At 33.8% G+C, this 24,410-nt stretch overlaps 1 protein-coding gene across 2 annotated transcripts in view; it reads right to left on the reverse strand.

Annotated features, from left to right (window-relative positions):
- EDIL3 (EGF like repeats and discoidin domains 3) overlaps window positions 1–24,410 on the reverse strand; it is a gene marked incomplete at both ends in the record, with an annotated part of 427,613 nt that overhangs the window by 266,712 nt on the left and 136,491 nt on the right. Inside the window, one exon of one of the 2 annotated variants that reach the window (XM_082652202.1) lies at window positions 7,013–7,039. The exons of the other annotated variant lie outside the window; for it this stretch is intronic. Coding sequence (XP_082508328.1) covers window positions 7,013–7,039 — 27 coding nt within the window. The remainder of the gene's footprint in view (window positions 1–7,012; window positions 7,040–24,410) is intronic. 2 annotated transcript variants of the gene reach the window in all.

The raw sequence follows: 24,410 nt of genomic DNA on the forward strand, positions 1-24,410 counted from the left end.
AGACAATTTGAGATGGCCTTAAAGATGAATCCATCCAATGCAAGGAGTACTAGAAATTAAATAAGGTTTGAAGTCTAAGTGTACACAGATAGTGGGGTAACATGCATTGTTATTAAACATTGCAAATTATGCTTGGTCTATTTTCCTGAAATAGGTTTATTGAAAATTAAAATATTTTGTGTTTATATAATTTTTACTCACTTTCTGTGATTGTTAAATTTTATGTGTCAACTTGGCTAGACTGTGGTACCCAGTTGCTCGGTCAAATACTAGCCTAGATATTGCTGTGAAGGTATTTTGTCAGTGTGATTAACATCTACAATCAGTTGACTTTAAGTAAAGCAGATTACCCTCCATAATAATATGGGTGGGCTTCATGCAATCAGTTGAAGGCCTTAAAAGCAAAACGTGAGGTTTCCCTGAGAAGAAAAAACTTTGCCTCAAGGCTGTAAACCAGAACCCCTGCCTGAGTTCAGCCAGCCTGCCCTATAGAATTCAGACTTGCCAGCCCCACAATCACATGAGCCAATTCCTTAATATAAATCTCTTTATTTTATATACATGTATAGCCTTTTGATTCTGCTCCTCCAGAGAACACTGACAGATATACTCTTCCTTTCCATGTATATACCTTTACTACTATTTTTAAGTTTATCTTAAATATGAATATTTCTTAAATATGAAATAAGAAAAATACTATCTACATATAACAGAAATTTAAAAACCAACTATTTTTCTCACAATTCAATGTCACTATCAAATAATCTATCAATAAGGAAGTTTTATTTTATTAAAAAAGAAGTAAGCAGTATTTGTTCTTTAACGAATGTCTTAGTGAACTGACCAAAGATAAATCTTTAGAGGCAATGATTTCTTCCCTATTCCACTGAGAATCTACAAATAATGACTTCTTTCTATTTTTTAGAGATTATAGCAATAAACTTTTTAGTTTTATATATTGGGTTTTAATATTTAAGCCTGCTTAGCATATATTTATGAACAAGAATATACTTGACAATATAATTAGAAACGTTGCTCCAGGCACTAAAGGGAAAATAGGCATGTCTATATAAAAAAGGGGAAAATTTGCAACAAATGTAAGGTGAACAAAAACGAGGATGTGAAGCTTTACTTTAGACCACCAAGGAAATAAAGTTCTAAGATCAAAATGCACAAGTGTTATGCTCATTAGAGAATAATATGGTTAGATATCATTCCTTTTCAAAAGCATGAGTTGTAGAATAATTGAGCATAGTCTGCCATGCAGAATTAAATTCTATAAGAAAACAGGAAAGAGATCTGAAAGAGATCTAGATCTAAAAGACTCTGTAGCATAATTAAGAAAATCACAAAATCCACCATAAACAGAAGTAATGTTTTTGTAGGACTAAGACTGAGTATTTCAAAAACAAGAGAGGGCTTCCCTGGTGGTGCAGTGGTTGAGAGTCTGCCTGCCAATTCAGGGGACACAGGTTCGTGCCCCGGTCCAGGAAGATCCCACATGCCGCGGAGCGACTGGGCCCGTGAGCCATGGCCGCTGAGCCTGCACGTCCAGAGCCTGTGCTCTGCAATGGGAGAGGCCACAAGAGTGAGATGCCCGGGTACTGCAACAACAACAACAACAACAAAAACCAAGAGGAAAATATCTAATCACTGCATCCTGTGTTTAGCTGCACAGATGTATAACATATTTGTTTTAAACTATATATATAGTTTGTTTATAAAACTATGAATATATATATATGTAATATAGCCTTAAATCTTTATTACTGCTAGTCAATGTTCTATTATATGTATAGATTATTATATATATAATATGTTCTATTATATGTATAGATTATTAGCTCTTAGGTGTAGTTCCTCAGTGGCCAAACTGATCATTTAAAAGATTAAACATACTAAAAGATTTAGAAGGAGCTAGTAAAAATGATGAAGTTCTGTTGTGCTGAATCAACACTGTCTCCACCTCTGATGGGCATCACAGAGGTCACAAGAGCCTACTATAAACTATTGTATCTAGGCAGCAACCTGTATCATCACTACCAATTGGGATCTGATATTAATAGGCCACAAATGCACTTTTACATTTAAGTAAATTATGAAATTTTAACTTTATAAACATGTGAAGAACAGTATGGCTTTTGCACTTTAGTGTTTTAACATAGCTGATTGCTAAAAAGATTTTCCTTTTACATTCATTTGAAAATTCCATGTTTTCTAATCATATTTTTTGTTATTATATGAGCTAACAGTATTAATAACTACTTTTATACAAATTCAAACTCAGTCTCTTTCTTTGATATTAAAAAATGACAAATGACAATTAGAGCAATTAAAAATCTCCCTTTAAGCAAGAGAAGAAAAAAAATCAAGATTTGCTTCTGAGGTGGTATAAACAAAAAATAGTATGTTGTGGTTTTATTAATTTTAGCCACTGATCTATTGTACAGCTACAGTATCTCAACTGTGTCATTTTCAGACTGATTGATCCCATTCAGTAACATTTTCCATTTCTAGTCCTCTTTTAATTCTTATAATGATTTCATTAATTTGATGAATAAATGGTATTTATAGAGAGGTAAAATAATAGCTAATAAGACAAAAAAATAAAGAGGAATGAAGAAATTTATATGACAATAAGCCTAATTTGATAGACCTTATAGTTAATAAATTAAATTTTATATGGATTAGTTCATTTGTAGCAGTCAATTTTCTAATGTAAATGTCTTAATTTCTTAAAGAACACAGACAAAGGCATTGGTGTAATCAGTTTATCAAATCTCTCCTTATTATGAAATTTAAATAGAAGATAAATAGAAATTGGATTTGTGCAACATGGGAGAAGCAGCCACTGACTTAACTCTATTAAAGAGTGTTATTAAAGTTATAAATGGATCTGTGTCTTACACCTACAGACACACACACACACACACACACACACACACACACATGCACTCTCTTAATATTTGCAAATCTTTGTTTTTGAAGGCCTAATTTTTAGACCAGTGTCTGATGAATATAGTAGCACAGTTCTGAAACTATAAAAGAAATTTCAAAAGAGAGTTACCAAAATTATTTGAGCAACAGCAACATAATTGGGTTACATCTATCACCTCTAAACATGACTCATTTGGAGGTATGGTATCTTTTATGGTTTCTTTAACAGAATGAATCTCATTAGTTTATAATTAGATCTTAGGATATAACCTAGTTTGAAGGAATTTCTTGTACAGTTCATAGATGTGTTTTTGTACTCAATGATAAGATGTTTAAATACCTGAACATAAGATTCAACTAAGATAAATAAGAAGAAGCTTCTGGTAGTTACAGAAACAGGTGTTGGGTGAAACTGCCCTAGTAACACAGATACTACAAACATGTTGCTCTGGGCTAATGCATCCCATCAGAACTTTTGAAGATGAAAATAATTAACAAATGGATGCTCCATATTCAATAAGGGGATACATCTCCATGAGTAGAAACACAGATGTGACATATTATGCATCCCCTCTATAAATCAACACCATAAAAGCAGTTACTAAGCACTTGCTTTTTGCATGGCAATTTAGAGGTTCAAATAAGGGAGATAACGTATATTTGAAAAAATGACTAAGGACAGAGTGAAGCATAAAAATATTGTAAACAGAAACATATGGTAACAGAGTAGAGGAATCACTTGTCTGTTTTAATGATGGCAGTTATAAAAATTCTAAATATAAGTCAAATCAAATATACTCTATTGTAAAGAGAAAAGCACAATCACTTTGCAGCATTATAACACAAGTAAAACACTATCTAATATCTCATTAATTTTCTCAGAGTTATATTGTCTCTTTCTAATTTTTTTTATACTATATGCTAGTCCAGACAGAAACCTATTATTTTCTCTAAAAAATATTCTGGACAATGAGAATTTTTCATGATTATTGAATTATAATTAATCCAATTCTGTGTACCTCTGGGGTAAAAATAACTTAGATTTGCTATATATTATCCATACATTGCAAATATTTAATAAATAGTATCATTCAGTAGTATCCACTAGGCACCTGCACATTTAGATAAACCATTTATATATTTGTTTTTTAAAATATTAATTTTTAACTTATAATATTCATAACTTATAATGTTCATATATTAACAACTGGTGATCATGAGCCTGTGACTATCTGGCAGCAAGAAACACCCCCATTTACTTTATTCCTTCTACTGTTGAACTTTGAGGAGTAGCAGATCTATTAGAAATATCTGAATTATTTAAGTTAAAGAAACTGAAGTATTATTAGAAGAAGTTACAGTCCAATTATGCCATGAAGCTGAAGGAAGAATGTGAAACTGATAAAGATATCATGTGGGGACATATGAAAGTTTAATTCAGGTACAATTTCTGTGGCAAACAGATGATTGCATTTCACTGATAATTTAAACAGAATGGAGAAATAACAGAAAGAAAGATAAATTAAAGAAGGATCAAAAAGATAAATTAAAGGAGTCTGAGTTTGGGAAAGATCATTCTAGCTAAACTGTTGATGGAAGGAGATGAAAGTAAAAACAGAGACTATCAACAATAAATATACTTTGGGTAATAGTTTAAAATAAAAGATATATTTTGATAAATATTACTGAAAAAGACACATAAACAGAATAATAAATATTTAATTGAGAAAAATAGTTGCTGAAAAAACTGGGGGCAAGAAGTACCAAAAAAACGCTAAAACAAAATCACAATCCACTTTCCACAATTATTCATATTCCTTATGAAATCAAGCCTTTATAAATCTCATAATACCTTGTCAAAAGTTTTAATACAACTACACAATAATACTTTTTATTATACACTTTGATAAAATTAACGGAAGAACATTTGGCTCCCATTGGCAGTTTTATATAAAAAGAATGTCTGCTTTACTAAATGCAAATTTTCTTAATGTTAATGTAATCTGTATGTGAAACTATTTAGTTAAAATATTACTTAATACATTTGCTCTATTCTAATCATCTATGCTAAAATCACAACAAAAACATCTGGTCATATATGAAAACAAAACTATTTTAGAAACATAATTTAAACTCTATGATGTTCAGATCACTCTAGAGTCAAATAAATATTGGGGGAAAAATGTTCAGTTGCATTTACAAAAGAGTTTCTTAATAAGCAGAGAAATTTTTAAAATAAGAAAATTACACCAAGAAATAGTTATATGTATTACTTACATTAAATTAAAATTAATCTTCATCATGCAAAAATAATAATTCTTTTGCAAAGTCACCAAAACTGCTTGGCAGGCAACATAGCTAGGAATGAGGTGTAAGAATATTAGAGGAATGAAACTGCTCTAGAAAAGCATAGGCTCACAAGGCCTGGTACTCACACCAAGAGAAAATTCAACTAAGGCTGAGAAAGACAGAGTCTTTGAGCAACGCTGTCAACACTAAAGCCTTAAGTCAGGGCAAAAAGAAGTCAGAAACTAGGCAGAGGAAACTCATAACAACACATAAGTCTGCTACTGAGTCATGTGATTAGGTTGTTCCTAAAAATAGGCTACATAATACTGACTAGAGTAGGAGAAAATTATAGGGAGTTCTTATCATCCAAATCAGGTTATAAACTATCTAACAATATTATGAAAATGAAACATTAACTGAGAGTTTATCTTCTGTGATTCCATTTCAAGGCAGTGATAATGAGTATAATGCAATATGGCATCCTTGGAGTTTACCAAAGATATTTGTTAAGATGTCTATTTCATTTTCTTCCATTGAATTTTTGATGTTTTGAACCACTTTTACAGGTAAAAATCCCTGCCCAGTTCTAGAAGAACGTAGAAATCAAGAAGTCTCCTACCAATTGAAAAAAGTTAGGTCTATGAATTGAAAAGACCCTATTCTGTACCTGAGTTCCAATAACTGGGCTACATTCCCCATTTTCTATACAATCAAGCCCCATTTTTGTCTATTAGCTTCAGTAACCTGAGATGGAGGGCTTTATCCCTTTTTGTTGATGTTGCTAGTCTGCTAGCCTGGGCCTTTTATTATTTGCTAACCAGATTGGCTGTGGTGCCTGCTTTCTCCTTATAAATGTGCCTGGTCTTTGACCCATCCCACTGTCCTAGAACCAAGTTGAAAATACCATGCCTTCTCTACCATTTGCATTCCTCACAGTATTTAGTTCAGACCTGAGCCTGTTCTTGATCAATGCTGATTAGATGGATGAGAAGCACAGTCATGATGCCAAGTTTCAGTATCATTAAGTTATAACTGCAAAAATTATTTTCTTAATGAAAGTGAATATTTGAGGCAACAACATGATTTTTATCCTTAAACTTAAATGAATATCATATTCAATGTCAGTCGTATTTGATAATGCAGTATTCTACCATAGTACGTCATATTTCTGAAAGTATGTTTTATCATTTTCCTCTTTTTTTTTTTGTGGTACGCGGGCCTCTCACTGTTGTGGCCTCTCCCGTTGCGGAGCACAGGCTCTGGACGCACAGGCTCAGCGGCCATGGCTCACGGGCCCAGCTGCTCCACGGCATGTGGGATCTTCCCGGACTGGTGCGCGAACCTGTGTCCCCTGCATTGGCAGGTGGACTCCCAACCACTGCGCCACCAGGGAAGCCTATCATTTTCCTCTTTTTAATTTCAGTCTCCTCATTTTATTATTTTTCTGCATTTTATCATTTTAGTTTTTTTCTCCCCATTTATTACTTATTGGCATTTTTCTCAATGTTTTAATTTTCCAAATTTCCTTATTCTGTAATAGTGATGTGACTTTTTGTGTTATGATTTCCTCTGTGACAGTTCATTTTCAATTATTTTCTCTTTTTATTTAAAACTCATAACGAACTTCATTTAGTCTGGGACTGCATAATGGGTTCAAGAAATAAAGTAAATAAATAAAACTATGCCAGTTTTGTGGTCGAAACCTGAACAAATACATTTCAAATGGTCTATATTATTAAGGGCATTAAAATAAATAGGAATAATCTTTACAGCATAGGAACTTTACCTGCTGAAGCTGGCTCCTCATCTGATGCTATGATAGAGGAAAAGAGATGAGGTGGGAACAAAGAGAGGGAGTGAGTGAGATGAGAGGGAAGGAGTGAGTTGAGAGGGAGAGAGAGATGGGGCAGAGAGAGAGAAAGAGAAATTGAGATTGAACATAAATATATTTCACATTTCTAAATAATGACTAAAAGTCTCTGACTTGAAATTTTGTATATACATTAGATATTTTTCATTAGATAATTAGATAATGACAGATAAATGGATAGTACTTACATTAAATTAACATTTAAAAACTCTCATACTTTAAAATAAGCAAGCATTAGAAAAGACCCTTTGGTTGTCTGAATTTGAATTTTCTGTCCTTTTGCAAACAAGGTTGAACTTTTTTAGCTTGAGTGGAAATTATTATAATTATTATAAATAATATTGTTTAAAATATAAATTGTATATAACATAAATACCCCAACCATCCACTTTGTGGGAATTTTCTATTAGCAAAGAGGAATTAAAAGGTATTGTTGACAGTCAAAAATTCTGTTCCATGAGTTAGAAATTATAAAAAGGTAGGAATTATTAAACCTTAGAGTGACTCAGAATCACTATGAGTGTTGGTTAAACACAAAGATTCTCTCTCTCTCTCTCTCCCCGTCACATACACACACAAACACACTCAACTCATGTGTACCACAAACTTCAAGATTCAGTAGTGGTGATTCTGTGTTGAAGCCACAGGAACCTGCATTTTAAAGGTTGACCCCAAGCACATATGGATAAGCATGGATATTACAAAAGGAGAGGTCACATTACAAGAACATAACTTTCTGCTAAAGCAGTGGTTCATAACCCCGCATCTATACAAGAATTGCCAAACTCTGGGCCCACCTCAAACCAACTGAGTCAGAGTCTCTCTCAATGGTACTAACTTGTAGCCAGGATTGAGACACGACTAAGTAATCAATATAATGTAACATGAACTATAACTCAAAGTGTGAATCATTTTGATTGCTTCTTTAAAAGGGGACATTTTTGAGAGCAGCACAACTCCAAGGGTAATAATCTGCTGCGTGTATGTGGAGGATGGAGCATGGTGTTGCAAAAGTGAAATAGCGTCACAATTTTGCCTAGAATGCATGTCTTCATCTTTATACTAACAGACATGCTCTGTGAGAAGATATTTCTGCTCTGTGCACAATTGCAGCTTTATCAGAATATTACTGTTGAATTATATTACTCTAGCCAGTACTACTTCATTTGATTCATGAAGTTTTAAAATAAAAATTTACTCAGCTGAATTGCTTATAAAGGAGTTTTGTTTCTAGGTGATTTGTTCCTCAAGGTATCACTGTGTAACTAGGGAGCAGTCTCCACTATTTTCCATTAGGGTTACATCTGCACAGAGTACACATTAGACAAGCTTACTTTGTGTCCCGACAGTATTTTCCTCTCACACTGTTTGGCTTGTCTCCTTGGCACCAAAAAAAAAAAAAAAAAAAAAGAAAAAAATAGAGCAAACACACTTGGCATGCATGGTGTGGAGAACATAAATATTTAAAAGCTGTTTGCTGCTTTATCATGTCCAAAGTACTTCACAACATGTTCAAAGAAGAAAACTGTTGGTAGCTTCCAGGAACTCCCTTTTAGGAAAATACCACAGAGGCTTGTAGAAGTGCTGACTTAGATGGGTCATTGCTGGTAAAAGTCTGGAGATTCAAAAGGAACAAGAATAAAAAAGCTTACACGTATAGCTGGTCACTTTGTGTATGTGAACTGAATTTATAAAGCAACTGATGAGATGAAATGTACTCTTATTTGATAGATGAAGATACAGAGATTCAGAGTGACTGAACAATTTGTCTAAGGTCAGTTTGAATTCAAGCCCACGTGACTTTAAAACCAAACTCTTTCCACTGTGCCTTACTGTCTCACAAAGTGCTAATTCAGTATCCACTAAAAGAGAAAAGGAAATGGGAGAAAGGATCATGGAATAAGGACTGGCTAGATTTCAGATAATGTTTCTTGGACTTAGCCTAAGAGAAAAAACAGAAACAAAAACTGGATGTAAGGGTCACAGGAGAAATCCCTTTAAGAAATGAAGTGGTCCCTTGGAAACATCTTCAAGTCCCTTACAATCCAGGAATAGACATAGGCAGGAGAGGGACTGACTAGGAGGTTAAACAAAACATACCAAGCCTGTGATGCCTAAGAAAGAAATATCACAAGGGCTAAGATTTTATTCCTCCATTATATATGGATAAGCAAGAAATTTTAGGAAAGGACTAGCAAGCACAGAAGTAAAGACAATTCTAAACTTATAGGAGTCATAGCAATTAGTCTTAAAGCCAAAGCTCCTGAGGTGTACTACCCTCCACTTGAACCTATAATACCTGAAAGCACGTTTGTAACAAATTAACAATATTAGAGGGACTTCCCTGGTGGTCCAGTGGTAAAGAATCTGCCTTCCAATGCAGGGGATGCAGTTTCAATCCCCGGTCAGAGAACTAAGATCCCACATGCCAGGGGGCAACTAAGCCCGTGCGCCACTACTGAGCCTACATGCCTCAACTAGAGAGCACGCATGCTGCAAACTACAGAGCCCACGTGCTCTGGAGCCTGTGTACCACAACTAGAGAGAGAAAAACCTGCACGCCACAACTAAGAGCCCTTGCGCCGCAACAGAAAGATCTTGCATGCTGCAATAAAGACCTGATGCAGCCAAAAATAAATAAATAAAATAAATAAATATTTAAAACAAACAAAAAAACAATATTAGAATCAGCAGGTACACAAGTCTGCACAGACCTGTATTTCTTTGAAACATCTCTATAGTGGTGGTTCCTCATAACTTGCAGATGTAACTATATTCATACTACTAAACATATTCATACTATTAACCAATATACATACTATTAAAATACACACACATATTCACAAAGGCACGTTCAGGGTTAGGATTGGTATTAATTCACCATTTCAGTTATCGCTGGCAAAGATGGCTTTGTAAGCTAACTGCATTACCAAACAAAGCATCATGAACTGAACAGGTGGCAGCAAGAGCCCCAGAAGTACAAATAAACTTCAAAGTGGACATTAGTGGTCTATTTTGTGACATTTAAGTGAAATTAAGGATCATAGAAGTAATTTCATGATACCTAAATGATTCCTTACTCTTCCTATTTGCTTCTTGGAATTCATGAATCAGCAAATAAACAAACACACACACACACACACACACACACACACACACACAGGTCTGTGTCACGTGCAAGTTCCTCTAATCCTGGAAATTAAAAAGACATGCACCAAAAGAAATAAAAGCAAACAACTCTGTATTGTTCTGCCTGGTGACAATGTAGACCAATGTACTGAAATTACGGTGATGGTAGGAAAAGAGAGAGTGAAAGTATATATCTAATATACAGAATTTAACTCAGTGTGGTCCTCTTATTGCCCATAACAGAATCACCTGGGATTTTGTTAAAATGCCACAGATCTAATGAATTTGAATTCTGGGTGTTAGCCTAGGTTTTTGCATTTTTTAAAAGCTCAGCAGGTAACTGTTATGAACACTAAGTATTGAGAATTATGGCTCTATCCATAAAAAGTTTATTGCAGAGCCATGGGTCCAATTGTTGGAACTGCAGCAGTAAATTAGCAGGCTTGTAGAAAACATTTGCAATGTACTCTGTGGTTGTTTCACTGACTTTCAATGCTCTTTCTCTTTAACATCTTCAGGTTTGGGTATCTACATTGATGCCTTGGGGGAAGATGACTCTTGCTTTGGATTTAGAGAGAGTCTGTATCTCAGAACTAAGTAAATCTTTTCCCTTTTCCTGGCCACAGTTACTGGTCTAGGTAGGTATATGACCCAACTGGAGACAATAATGTGTAAGGACAGGTTTGTAGGTGTTTGGGTGAGGAGAGCTCTTGGAAAGACACTTTCTTCTGCGGAAGTATCTGCAAATAACCATCTCTCTCACTTCTTTAGGTAAGGACCAGGAAGTCTGTGGCCCTAGAAGCAAATTGGTAGACATCTTGCAACCATGATGGGAGCGAGCTTTAGAAAGAAGCCAATTCTCAAAGACTGAGTAGATAAACAAAACGAAATTAGATTACTGATGATATTATTGAGCCACTGAATCATATCGTGACCTTACTCTAGACTTCTAGCTCTGAGGAAAAATACTTGCAGTTTATTATTTATCTAGTTTTAGTTGAGCTTTCTCTTATTTGCAACTAATGGCATTCAACTGCAATGGTAACCAGTTTTGTTGTTCCCATTTAAAATATATTAGAACGCCTGAGAAATTAATCATCTCTAAGGCAGGTGAGACCGGAAATACATACAGTCTAGGGCTGTGCTTTGAGGGCAGCTGCACTTTCAGCAAATTTTTATTTTAATTTTTCCACAGAGTTTACCACCACATTTTGATACAATAAACCTATTCCTCTGATTCTGAAGTTGGCCACAATTTTTTCAGGACAGTCTGTCAGTGTACATGTTCATGAACTGGGTTGGTGCTTAACCGAAGGAGAAGGCGGCATCCTACAGATTTTCCTTCCCTTCCCTCTTTTCCTCCCTCCCTCACCTTTCTCCTTTGTTCACAGGATCAACTGTCAAGTACAATAACTACACAAACCCAGTGAGTTTTGTATTACCCTGATATACATGTGCTAGCAAAACACACACATACTTCTTCATTGAACAGGCTCTAGTCTCTTCATGTGGTCTCAACAATTTTGTTATCTCCTGGGTTTTTTTTGTTTCTTTTTGTCTTATCCTTGGGTGTTTTAAGGAAACTTTCACACCTTGGAAATTCTATCCATTTAAAGCAATTCTATACCCAGCCCAGCATCGCTCACCATCAAATAGGAAAAGCTCATTATGAAATACATAAAATACATTTCTTAGCACATGATAATCTATTTTACATAGAGATGTTAGTTCATATTGACTTATGGATCATTTTGTTTGCTATACTATAAATCTAGTTAATTATGCACAAATATGCTTTGCAAATATACAATTATCTATGTAATTTATTATTTCCATGAGCAAAGCAACAAGAAGTATGTATTCTTGTACTCTCACAACATTTTAGAATGTTTTTATTCAACTGCAGTGATGCAAAAATAACGATGATATGTATGCATGATTATTCATGCCTGCCTAGAGGTTAAATGCTATAAATGTGTGTGTGTGTGTGTGTGTGTGTGTGTGTGTGTGTGTGTGTACGTGTGTGTGTTAGTACTAAAACAAAGGAGAGAAAATTAACATTTAAAATTTGTGAATTCAGTCATTTAAGTAAGTTGTGGAGCTGTCTCTGGAAGTATACAGAGAAGTATTTAGAAAGAGGTTTTATTAGTTTACATGATCTTTGTTTTATTGTTTGTTGATTTGTTTGTTCTTGGCCAATGGCCCAATGAGGACAAGCCTCAGGACTTAAAAGTTGCTATTACCAACTCCTTTTTTGTGAAAGTATGAAGAGAAGTGTTAGTCTCTCCTGGCCAAAGACTTCAGACAGCATACTATGTGGTCCGTTCTCCACTCTCAGAACTGCAGAATAATTGGGTCACCGTGAGGAGCAGCAGTCAATGGATTTGCAGAGAAAATGTTCAGAGAATTACAAAGTCTTCTCTATTCTATCATTTTTCCACATGCAGTTGGATTCTTGTGCTAGATTTGGAGGACAGCATTCATTTGAATACAGTTAATACTGTGTAGTACATAAAATACAATTATGTATACATGTAGTTAGCCTGTAAGTATGTATTTGTATGTTTACTAGTCTCTTCCGTTAGACTAGGAGTTTCATGAGGGCAGGAGTGTGCCTCTTTTGCTCACCCTTATAACTACAGTTTTTATAATAATACCTATAACACTGCAGGGCTCAATAAATATTGGTCAAAAGAAAGAAAGAAAATATGTATAAATATCTAATACAGTCCTCTGTGTTACTCAACAAAATTTAGTTGCTTCATTATGCTACATTACTAGACTTGCCAAAGAGAAAGCCTTAAATGTCATCTATATTTTAGTTATATAAATTTATATATAATCATATATAATAACTTATATAACTATATAATCATATTTTCTTTCTTGGGGCAGGAGAGAAAAGGAATAATATTTGAAAAGACAATGATTGCTCTAATGACCATTAGAGCATGAAAAAATAAATCTCATGAAAAAATAAATCTGTGATTTTAAAGTAACTCAAAAAGCATCAAACTATAGTTTATTAATTAAATACATTCATTAAAATAGAACCACAAAAATGCACTTTCTAAAGTTTAGTAGTAATATAGCTCACATGAGTTTTACAAGCTACTTATACAGTTAATCATGTTAACAGCAATTAATGCATTTGTGATTTTCTCATTTTGAAAGAGGTACAAATGGGGAAAATAATAAAGAATAAATGAAAGCTTTGGTTTCATTTTTTTCTACTAAGTAAAAAACATATGTAATTTACAAAGTATTCCCAGAGTATTGGGTAGCTGGGAAGTAATATGCCTTAAGTAATAGGCCTATATTCATGCCCCAGCTAGTATTAAAGAGACTTTGGGGACGTAATTAGGACACATTTTGCTACTTAAAGGAAGCACTAAAGATCTTTAGGCTAGGTGATTTAACATTACAAAAGCCTATAATTCAACATTTCATGTATTTATACAACTGTCCTGAAAAATCCTTTGTTTATTCAATGTGCCCTCCCTCCCTATCCAAATTCACCTCATCATTGTAGACTGAATGCAAGTCTCACCACCCTCATTTCTTTAGTATTTATTTTAGTTTCCTGATTTAGTTGCCTCCAAACATCCCCCACTAGCTTTTTAACTATAACCTAAAGCCAGTTCTAAACAAAATGGCAATAATATTTTCCAACCTTGTTCCCAAGCTGGACATTATCCTGCTCCTTCTTTCAAAGGCAGTGGTTATGTTTCAGTTTTGTATAGTGCACATAATTAGTACTGAGTAAATATTTTTTGGAAAGCTATCCAGTTTTAGACATGAGAAAATGAAGTCCAGTAAGTGAATTTAATGGCTGTTTTACATTACTGGGAGCCATCTAAAAAGAGAATTGGGAATTAAACCTAAGGTAGCCAAAGAAAATTCATGACCAAATAGAAGAAATTTGTGAAGGATAAAGCAGGTCAGAAGTTAATATAAATGGCTGCTCACATTTATCAATTTCCAATAAAATTAATTCATAATTTTTTGAAAACTTAATACAGGAGAGGAGGGAATAGTTCTGGAAGAAGAATGCTGTTTAATGTGACAGAAAAGCCATGCAGCTGAGGTTACTTGCTTATCATATGTGAATTTCAGATGGTTAAACACCTATATTGTTCTGTTTCACAGCAACTGACAGAAGCAAGCTAATACCACCAGGCTCATATTCTATGGATTTCTGCTTTATTTACGTGTGGGCAACTGCTCACTTCACCCTCAATTCATTCCCATAAGTCTGGACAAATGAGCTAATCTAAAAAGTAAATCTGTTAAAACCAAAAGAACCAAAAACGAAAAAATAATGGATAAGTCAGCAATACTGGCGCAAGTCCCAGAGATAGCATCCATTTCAGGAAACCACGGAATCACTGCACATAAAATGTTAATGTCAGAAGAGATTTTGTGATTAAGGGGTTGGCAAAAAACCCATTGTTATAATGGGTTAAGATTTGCATTAGAAAATAGAAATATATTTATTAAATCAACTAAATTATCAACTAAAAACTCAAAACAAACTGAATTTTGAAGTAAAAATACTTAAACATCTGAATACATATATAAAAATATATGTAATTATAATCAAATATTTATACTATAAATAAAACTAGGATTATATAATATATGATGTTCTTTAACTTGCTTTCATTAATATATTGCACATATTTTCTATCTCAATATTATCAGTGAATATGGACAATAATAATATTTTATTTTATGGATAAACCATGATTTATTTAACTAAGTCTCTACTGAATGATATTTGGATGGATTCAGGGTTTTTCTCTTAGAAATACTATTTCAATGAATAATCAGACTCCATTTGAACAGCGGTAGAAACACGAAACAAAAATAAATGACCAAATAATTTCATTAAATAAATAAGAGCTCATAATCTTAAACACAATATAAAATATTCATTTTTTATAAATAAGGCTTTTAAAGGATCCTCTTTTATGCTGTCAGCCTATCTTTAGTAACATGCTTCTTAAATATATTTGACAATATTATATTTGTGACTTCTTCCTATGAAAGTTACCTCCCTTGAAATAGAGTTACTATTAATGGAGATCAAGTAAAAGTTCCAGTGACCGATGCCCAAGCACAAGACACAAGAGACAAAGAAATGGCTGAGCTGTGGGCTTGAGGAGATGCAGCCTTAGACTAACAGATTTCCCTGCCCATCACCCTCACCCCACTAGGGGGTATGTAGGGCTGTATACTGAATATAATATTCTTATATTAAATAATATAAAACTTCAACGTTTAAGAAAATTAATGGTGACTACTTGAAGACAGAAAATTACCTTATTATAAAATATTGGCATATAATGTGTGTGTGTGTGTGTATGCGCACAAGCAAGTATTTAATGATAGTTATTTCAAACATGACATTTATACCATTTATGATATCTGAGAAGCCTTTTAGTAAAATATCATTCCTTTTTCACTTCTCATATTCCAAAGAGGAATTCAGAAATTTTATGATGGCTTTGAAATGATGGGTTCCCAAAATACAGATCCACACATCTGGCTTAATTAAAATATCTTTTGAAACTCAAAAGATGAAGGGAAAAAACAGTGGAAGGTGTACCTTGAATAGAGCTGAGATATCTCTGGTGGACCTATCTGCTTCTCTTTGGTCAAGGGGAATTATTTTTTTCATGTAGCTTGAACTCATCCCAAGGACACTAACTATAAGCGATAAAGCACAGTCTCTGCTTGCCTATACAGAGCTCAATTAATCTAATGTGCCACTGACTTATTCAGCAGTGAGTTAATGACTGCTATAGAGGATTTTTTTCCTGCCTGTTCAAATAGAAGCTAAAATTAAATGCTTTCTTTTCAGAATCATTAGGACCTTCTTTAAAAGAAAATAGTCAGTGTATCTACATTCAGGTGTTAATCAAATGACATTGACAATGTAATTTCCCTATCTTCAGAACTTGTCTCCCTAGGATAAATTTTTCCTTAATTGGAACATCTTTAAGGAACTCAACTGATAAAAAAAAAGTGGACAGGTCTAACTTTAAGGCAATGAAATTGAATAAAAGTACAAGGCTATTCAGAGGGGGCCCAAGCCCCATTCTTCTTATCTTGAGGCTATTTTCAAGTTGTGAATGCACACTATTAACTTCTACTTTTCCAAACTGTCAAGAAACAGTCTAGGAAACAGCCTGTTCAGAAAACAGGGTGTAAGCGACTTTGCATAAATAAAAGTTTAAAATCAACTGAAATTAAAGGTCACTTAGTCCAACCTGCCAATCAAAAATCTAAACATTGCTTCAAAACTTCTAGTGGCAGGGAACTCATAATCTCACAAAGAAACACATCATATCACTCTCCTAAAGACAGCGTCTGGAAAACAATGGAATAATGTGGCTTTCTTTGACATAACAGCCATTCAAATATTTGAAGACAACTAACATATTCCCTATAATTCTCTTCTTAACTGAGACAAACATCTCCACTTAATTTCATAATCATGACGTACAACCTGGTCATCATTTTTGTTAACCTCCTCTTGATAAATTCAAATTTGTCAGGGTCTTTTAAAACATAGCAATACAAATGAAATCTTACAGCAACAAGAATTAGATGTCCAGAGGAGATCTAACTAGCACAGAATACAATGGCGTTATTACCTGCCTTCTTCATGCTGCTGAAAGAATTAATTTCCTTTCTCCCCTTCCTCCAGCCTCATCTTATAGACCAATTCCTAGAACACTGGGTGCTACTAATCTTATCTCCTTTCTATCTGAGGGCAAGATTGGACAGGAAACAAAGAGGGGAAGGGAGACATGAGGTGAAGGTCAAGAGAGAACAGACTGGCTTGCAAGCCAGTATCTAAAAGTACCTTAGCAATAGGAAAAATTGCAAAAGTTTGAAACCAAGCAAAGCCCTAAAGGTATTTTTCCAATCTTTCATTTTCTCTCTAGCAAAGAATCTAGTTTGCATATATTTCATATGTAGTTGATTACGTTCACAGACAGGAAAACCAAACATTTGTCTTCATTGAAACAGTTTCCTTAGTGTCCAGGACTAGGTGTCCATCCAGATGGATATAAATATTTTGTGGTTTCTCATGGGATTTTCCACATGTCAATTGACATTTCTGTTCATAGGAGGGTCTCCTGAAAACTATTTTTGAAACTTTGCAGTTGCTTCTTTCAGCAATTAATTTTTGGTTATAAATTCTAGGTTAGAAATTAACACTAATTTCAGTCAATAAGCCACACTGAGCCTTTTCCAAATCAACTACCTATTAGACCAAGTCTTATTGAAAACAATCACAATAATTAATGAGTTGAAAAACAGGTTTATCTTGGAGGCAGAAAAAAACATAATGGGGGAAAAAAAACCCAACAGTACAATTTAATCCTCAAAAGAAAAGCCTGAGGTACTACTTAAAAATTATCACAAATTTTGTTAATAAGAGTTCTGTGTTGTTTTGTTTTTATAATGTTGGTATGCTTCAATTATACATTATAAAAAGAGATTACAGAATCATGTTCCTGGGATGATACTGTTAATAACATTGAAAACTATATTATGGAAATAGTTCAAGAGGATGACTAAAGGCCATATACAGTGTAGACCCAAACCACCTTCCTGTCTGGCTCCTCAGCATCTCTGCAAACACCAAATAATCTAGGTAACCACTAATGCTAATTCTTCCAGAAGGTTCCCATGTTTCTCATCTTTGTGCCTTTTATCATCCTGTATTTTGCTTAAAATGTTCCCACCAAATAATTTTACTGGTGAAGTACACTTCCAACCCAGCCCATCTCAAAAGCTATCTCACCCATGGAATCTGATTCCTAGGAATGGAAGTAACCTTTCCTCCTCTTGATACCTACAGCACTTTGTTCTCCTCTCAGGATGATTATTTTCTGCATTGTGTAATGACAATTGATGTGTGTGTTTTAGAGTCTTTCCCAAATTTATCTCAAGGTCAAGCTCTTTATCTTGGGGGCATAGATAAAGGGGAGGTTAGGCCCTGGGGGTCTGGAACAGCTCCAGAGATGCTCAATAACATTCATTAAATGGAAAATTCTACTGTTCTTTTCTGCTCTGTGATTCCATCTTTATGCAAAGCCACAAAGAGCTTATTGTTGATGTATCACATCTGAGAATCTGATATTAATATGTTGTCATAAATTCCAACTTTGTATTTATTATGCCTTTACAGGATTCCCATTTTGCAATCTTATAAAGAAAAATCAATTCATAAGTTATTTGCTGTAAGCATAAGAAAAGCTCTATTCCTGAAAGGCCAATTCCTAATTATGCAAACATTACTTACATTACTCATAATTTTCAAATAATAAAACATAGAGTTCTCTTTTTTCCCATAACAAATGAGGTGATTTGTCAAATTATACACTGAAGAAAAGAAAATTTTGAAAAATTAAAAGCTGACAGCTAAACTGCCCCAGTTTGCATATTCAAGCACAAGCAGAAAAAGTCCTGACATAAAAATAATAGGTCAGGATTTATTGGACACTTCAATAACGTTATTAATGACTGAAATGATGGAAGAATATTCAGGGACTTAGAAACTTGATTTCTGCATGTAACTTTTGAATTGTCTATAAGGTCTATCTATTTTTATTTACTTATTTTATAACTGCTACATAGCTCTTTTATAAGTCAGGAACTATTCTAAGAACCTTACATATACCAATTCAGTTAAATTGAACAAAACGTCTTTGAAGTTGGTACTATTATTACCTGGATTTTACAGGTAAGGAACGAAGGCATCAAGAGGTTAAGCAACTTGGCCAAAGTAACAGAGATAGTAAATAGAACAGTCAGAATTTGAATTCAGTATGGCTGAGTTCTTGATCACAACATCATGATGCAATTCTTTAGAGAATGTGTTCCTACAGAATGCCAAGAGCATGCTCAGCATGACAACACTGGACTAGAGGTTTTAATACTATTATTATTGTTATTATATCTCCAGGTTCTCTCACTGCTTCAAAGTATCCCTCCCCATATGTGTAACAGGTACACTTTAATTTGGACACAAACACTGGACTGTAGAAAAAGCATGGGACAAAATTTCAGGTTTAATGCCTGTTCTGCCCACCTTTGAGCAGGAATTCATGACCTTGGTATAATCATCGTGTTTATCACAGAATCCTTTTCCCATTTAACACTGAGATTGGTATTAGCTCAACTGGTTATTTCAAGATTATTGCAAGAATAATGCATACATTAGCCTTTTAATGGATAGAGTACTCTAAAAACACTATTAAAGGGGAAAGGTGAAAGAAAAAATGTCATTGGCATTATGGTGATTGGTAAATTTCATAAATGCCCCACTTCAATGTTCACTACATGATGACCTGATAACCAGAATGTCTTGTTGTGAGGTGAGACTTACCACGGAAGTTTTGGGTCAGGAAATCATTGTGGAGATAATATAGCTCAACCTCCGTAGTTGAATAATTAATGGAAGCTGACCTCAGAGCCCAGAGCATGTTGTGTGATGCACCCTGATTTATGCCATTTATGCCATTCAATCAATGACATTGATTGAAATAGAGCTGAGTTGACACAAACAACATGTGTCTTGTTATTGAAAATATTTAGTAGCTACTGTGTCGATGTGTAGCAGTAATGAGTTCTATACTCAATTGCTCTCTATGATTTGGATGAAGCACTTGGGGGTCTGATTTCTCAATTATAATTTTACCACGTAGAGACACTGTGGGGATTTATCAACATACTATGCAAAGAAGGTGCTAATTCTTGAAATTTGCTATATTTTCCCAGGATTAGTACTTAAGAAAACACCCTTATCTGTGGTTCTATCTTTTACTGAGGAACTGAAATTGTGTCCTCCTACTTTATTTTCCAAGCTTTGATTAAAATAAAATAAACAGAAAATATTGATTATTGTCCATTTTAAATCATAGTTCAGTGAATTTTATTCTTTCAGAGGGAAAAATTAAATTCTGAAAAGGATTCTGCCCCAATTCTCTCTCATTATATGACTTATTTAAAAATTATGTGTTGCCACTGTACTTTAAGTAATATGGATTACAGAATTTGCCTTCACATAAATACTTGTTGAAAAATATATGTTGAAAAATAAATTGTCCTAGAGTACAAAGTTACCTTAAGGTGTCACCCAGTTTTCCTATGACTTCAGGCAGGGACTGTGGCCAAATAAGCCTTCACACACAATGACATCTACTTGAAACTCCTTGAGAAAAGTTTCATGCCTTCTATTTCATTGTAGTAACCCTTATGCTTTATCCTAGTAATTCCTTGTAACAAACAGTATGAGCCTAGCACATAGTAGGTGCCAATAAGATTTGTTGATCAATCTAATTTGCTAATATTAAAAACTACAGGGGGTTCTAATAGTTTTAAGAAATAAATATCAACCTATCAAAATACAAATTTCAATGAATTCTTAATGCTTTGTCTCTTTCTCTTCATTCATGTAACTAATGCTAAGTGGAAAGAAGAGAGCAAATGTTCCCTCATTCGTCCAAGAGCCTTTCACTTTCCATTAGAGTCATATTAATCTTTCCTTCACTTCCTACATTTATCTAACCTTCTTAGGATCTCCTTACCCAGGCATTCTAAGTCTGTTCCATACTCTAGATGCTCTAGAGACATTTTTAAGTTTTCTTTGATAAAATGCCTGCTCCCTCTCTCATTGGTCTTACTTTTATAGAATAGCCTTTTCCTCACAGTTTTTACCCAACTGGACTTTCTATATGCCTATCTATAGTTTGTCATTTTTAAATGATTTATGGCATTATATAATAACTGTTTAAGTGAAAATAAAAGGGGATGCAGTCTTATTTAAAAAACATATTTGATAGGACAACAATCTCTTCTTTTGCTCTCCAAGTATATTTTTCTTCTCTTATTATACAAATCAAATAACTCCAAATGTACATTACTGTGATTAAGTAGATCTAAGCCCATTAAGATTTCTTTTCATTAAAACAACCATCATGATAAACTGTTTACCTTTCCTATACAATACTTATGATAGTAAAAGTTCTCAAATAACTCTTATGCCAACCATTTACTTTTAAGAATTTAGTCTAAGGAGACAATGGTGAATGTACACAAAATTTAGTTAGAAGAGTATGTACCAAAATGTTTATAATAGAGGAAATTTGCAAGTAACTTATATGTCCAAAAATAGGGGCTGATATAGATTCCCAACAAACATATGAAAGGATGCTCAACATCACTAATCATTAGAAAAATGCAAATCAAAACTACAACGAGATATCACCTCACACCAGTCAGAATGGCCATCATCAGAAAATCTACAAACAATAAATGCTGGAGAGGGTGTGGAGAAAAGGGAACCCTCTTGCACTGTTGGTGGGGATGTAAATTGATACAGCCACTATGGAGAACAGTATGGAGGTTCCTTAAAAAACTACAAATAGAACTACCATATGACCCAGCAATCCCACTACTGGGCATATACCCTGAGAAAACCATAATTCAAAAACAGTCATGTACCAAAATGTTAATTGCAGCTCTATTTACAGTAGCCAGGACATAGAAGCAACCTAAGTGTCCATCATTGGATGAATGGATAAAGAAGATGTGGCACATATATACAATGGAATATTACTCAGCCATAAAAAGAAACGAAATTGAGTTATTTGTAGTGAGGTGGATGGACCTAGAGTCTGTCATACAGAGTGAAGTAAGTCAGAAAGAGAAAAACAAATACATATGGAATCTAAAAAAAAAAAAAATGGTTTTGAAGAACCTAGGGGCAGGACAGGAATGAAGACGCAGATGCAGAGAATGGACTTGAGGACATGGGGAGGGGGAAGGGTAAGCTGGGATGAAGTGAGAGAGTGGCATGGACATATATACACTACCAAATGTAAAACAGATAGCTAGCGAGAAGCAGCTGCATGGCACAGGGAGATCAGCTCGGGGCTTTGTGTCCACCTAGAGGGGTGGGATAGGGAGGGTGGGAGGGAGATACAAAAGGGAGGAGAAATGGGTATATATGTATATGTATAGCTGATTCATTTTGTTATAAAGCAGAAACTAACACACCATTGTAAAGCAATTATACTCCAATAAAGATGTTAAAAAAAAAATAGGGGCTGGCTGAATAAAATGAAGGTAAGTGATGGAATGTTAGCCTGATATTTTAAATAATGTCAGGAAAGAAGTTTTAATGAATTGGAAAGATTTTAATTTCATATCCTAAGTGAAAAAGAGTGATCAAAGAATATGCTATGTATAGTATGTTTTATGCACACATATGTATACACATAAACACAAGTAGACAATTTTATATAAACTGTCTACAATAGCAATTTAATTGTATATAATAGCAATTTAAATTGCTATCACTCTTTATATGACTGTATATGGCTATAGATACAGACATAGATAGAACTTTAGATGTAGGTAAATGATATAAAAGATAATGAAAGTATATATAACCTAGGATTATGATACTTTTTATTTACTTCTTTTATTTTATATTTCCTAAGTTTTCTTCTTTATTACTCTTGTAATGAAGAAAATCAATAATTCTATGTAAAATATAAATTCTTAAATATAGCTGGCTATGTCAAGATAAAAACAATGCACACACTGTTCACTTTTCTTCCTGTTAATGGTATTTAGCAACTCAACCTAAATTATGTTTTCATTTTCTTGTTTCTATTGTAATCATAGGAAGAAGATTTTGTTCATTCTCCAGCAACATATCAATTTCCCTGAAATGATTAGATTTTAACACCTTGTCACAATTGGTTAAAAACAATGTTATTTTTAAATGACTTGCTCTGTTTAGGATACCGTGGGTTGATGGGTACTTAATTCAACTGAAAGGAAACAAATAATAGCTATAATTGTTAAAATCAAGCAATAGATTAATGGTGAAAAATCAACGAAGAAGATAAAACCAAGTAACAGTAGAGAAGGTTTTAAAGATTGTTGGGCATGTTTTCTCTATTTTATAAGTCATTTGCAAGTCTCCTGTAGACCTCTTTTCCACTAAATTGGAAGAGAAAAATTTCCCAGAGTTTAATGCTAAATATGTCATTTAGCCTATCACTTTAAAATAGTACTTTTCATAAATATGCAGAATTGTACATTTTGGTAGCGCCACAACCAATTTCATGCCACTCCATTTGGAATCTGAATAAAAGGAAAAATTAATGTCACTTTGCATTTTCACTTTTCTAATTTCTTCAATGTATTTCCCTAAAATAAACAGAAAATAATCAAGCTTTTCCTTTTAAAAGAGTTTTTACTTTTTCCTCCCTTATAAAAAATAGAGGATTTTTTTGATAAAAATCAGTGTTACTAAAATTTTTGTATTCATAACTAGTAACATAAATATCCACAAACATATCTATATGTTTACCAACTTTTTGCACTGCCAATAAAAACTGTTAAAAAATCGAATAAAAAGAAAAGCAACTAACATTCTATGGTAAATTATAAAACTGGCTATAAATTCTTCCCTCTTGCATCCTCGCCTTTGCAACATGAAGTGGCAAATCTTCCCATCAAAACTGTAGTTAGCTAATGTGACACAGGCTGAGGTTTGATAAGTGCTTGTAATTGTGATTTGATCTTTCTCACTGCTCTTGGGACCTTCCCACCACCACTATGTAAGGAAGCTTGATCTATCAGAGACAAGCCATACTAGCCAAGCCATCTTCAACTATCCAGTACCAGTGAACCAGAATACCACTTAAGTGACTTACAAAATTTTGAGATGAATTGTTGTTTAAAGCCTCTAAATTTGTGATTTGTTAAGCAGAACAAGCTTAATGATACACATCTACTATCGCTTCATTCACGAAGTATTTATTCTGGTTTAAATGGTATACAACAAAAAAGAATTAATTTGTTACATTAATTTGTTGTCTTTTCCTGAAAATAAAAGCCTTACCACAAATTGGCACTCATCTTTTGACTGGGCAAGAGAGGATTTCTGTTCTTGATATTTTCTGAAGTCCTTTGATGTTATACATGTGTTTTCTGAGGTTAGTATATAAATGTTAGGGCTTGGAATTGCAAGCTAACAAACTCTGATTATTATTATTAACAGTAAATTAGAACCACTTTAAAATTAATAAGCTGGTTTATAAGCTATGTTATAGAAATTTAAATATATATAAAACAAAATTATTTT

The sequence above is a fragment of the Grampus griseus genome (genome assembly GCF_964374135.1).
Source record: "Grampus griseus genome assembly, chromosome: 3".
Taxonomy (NCBI): domain Eukaryota; kingdom Metazoa; phylum Chordata; class Mammalia; order Artiodactyla; family Delphinidae; genus Grampus; species Grampus griseus.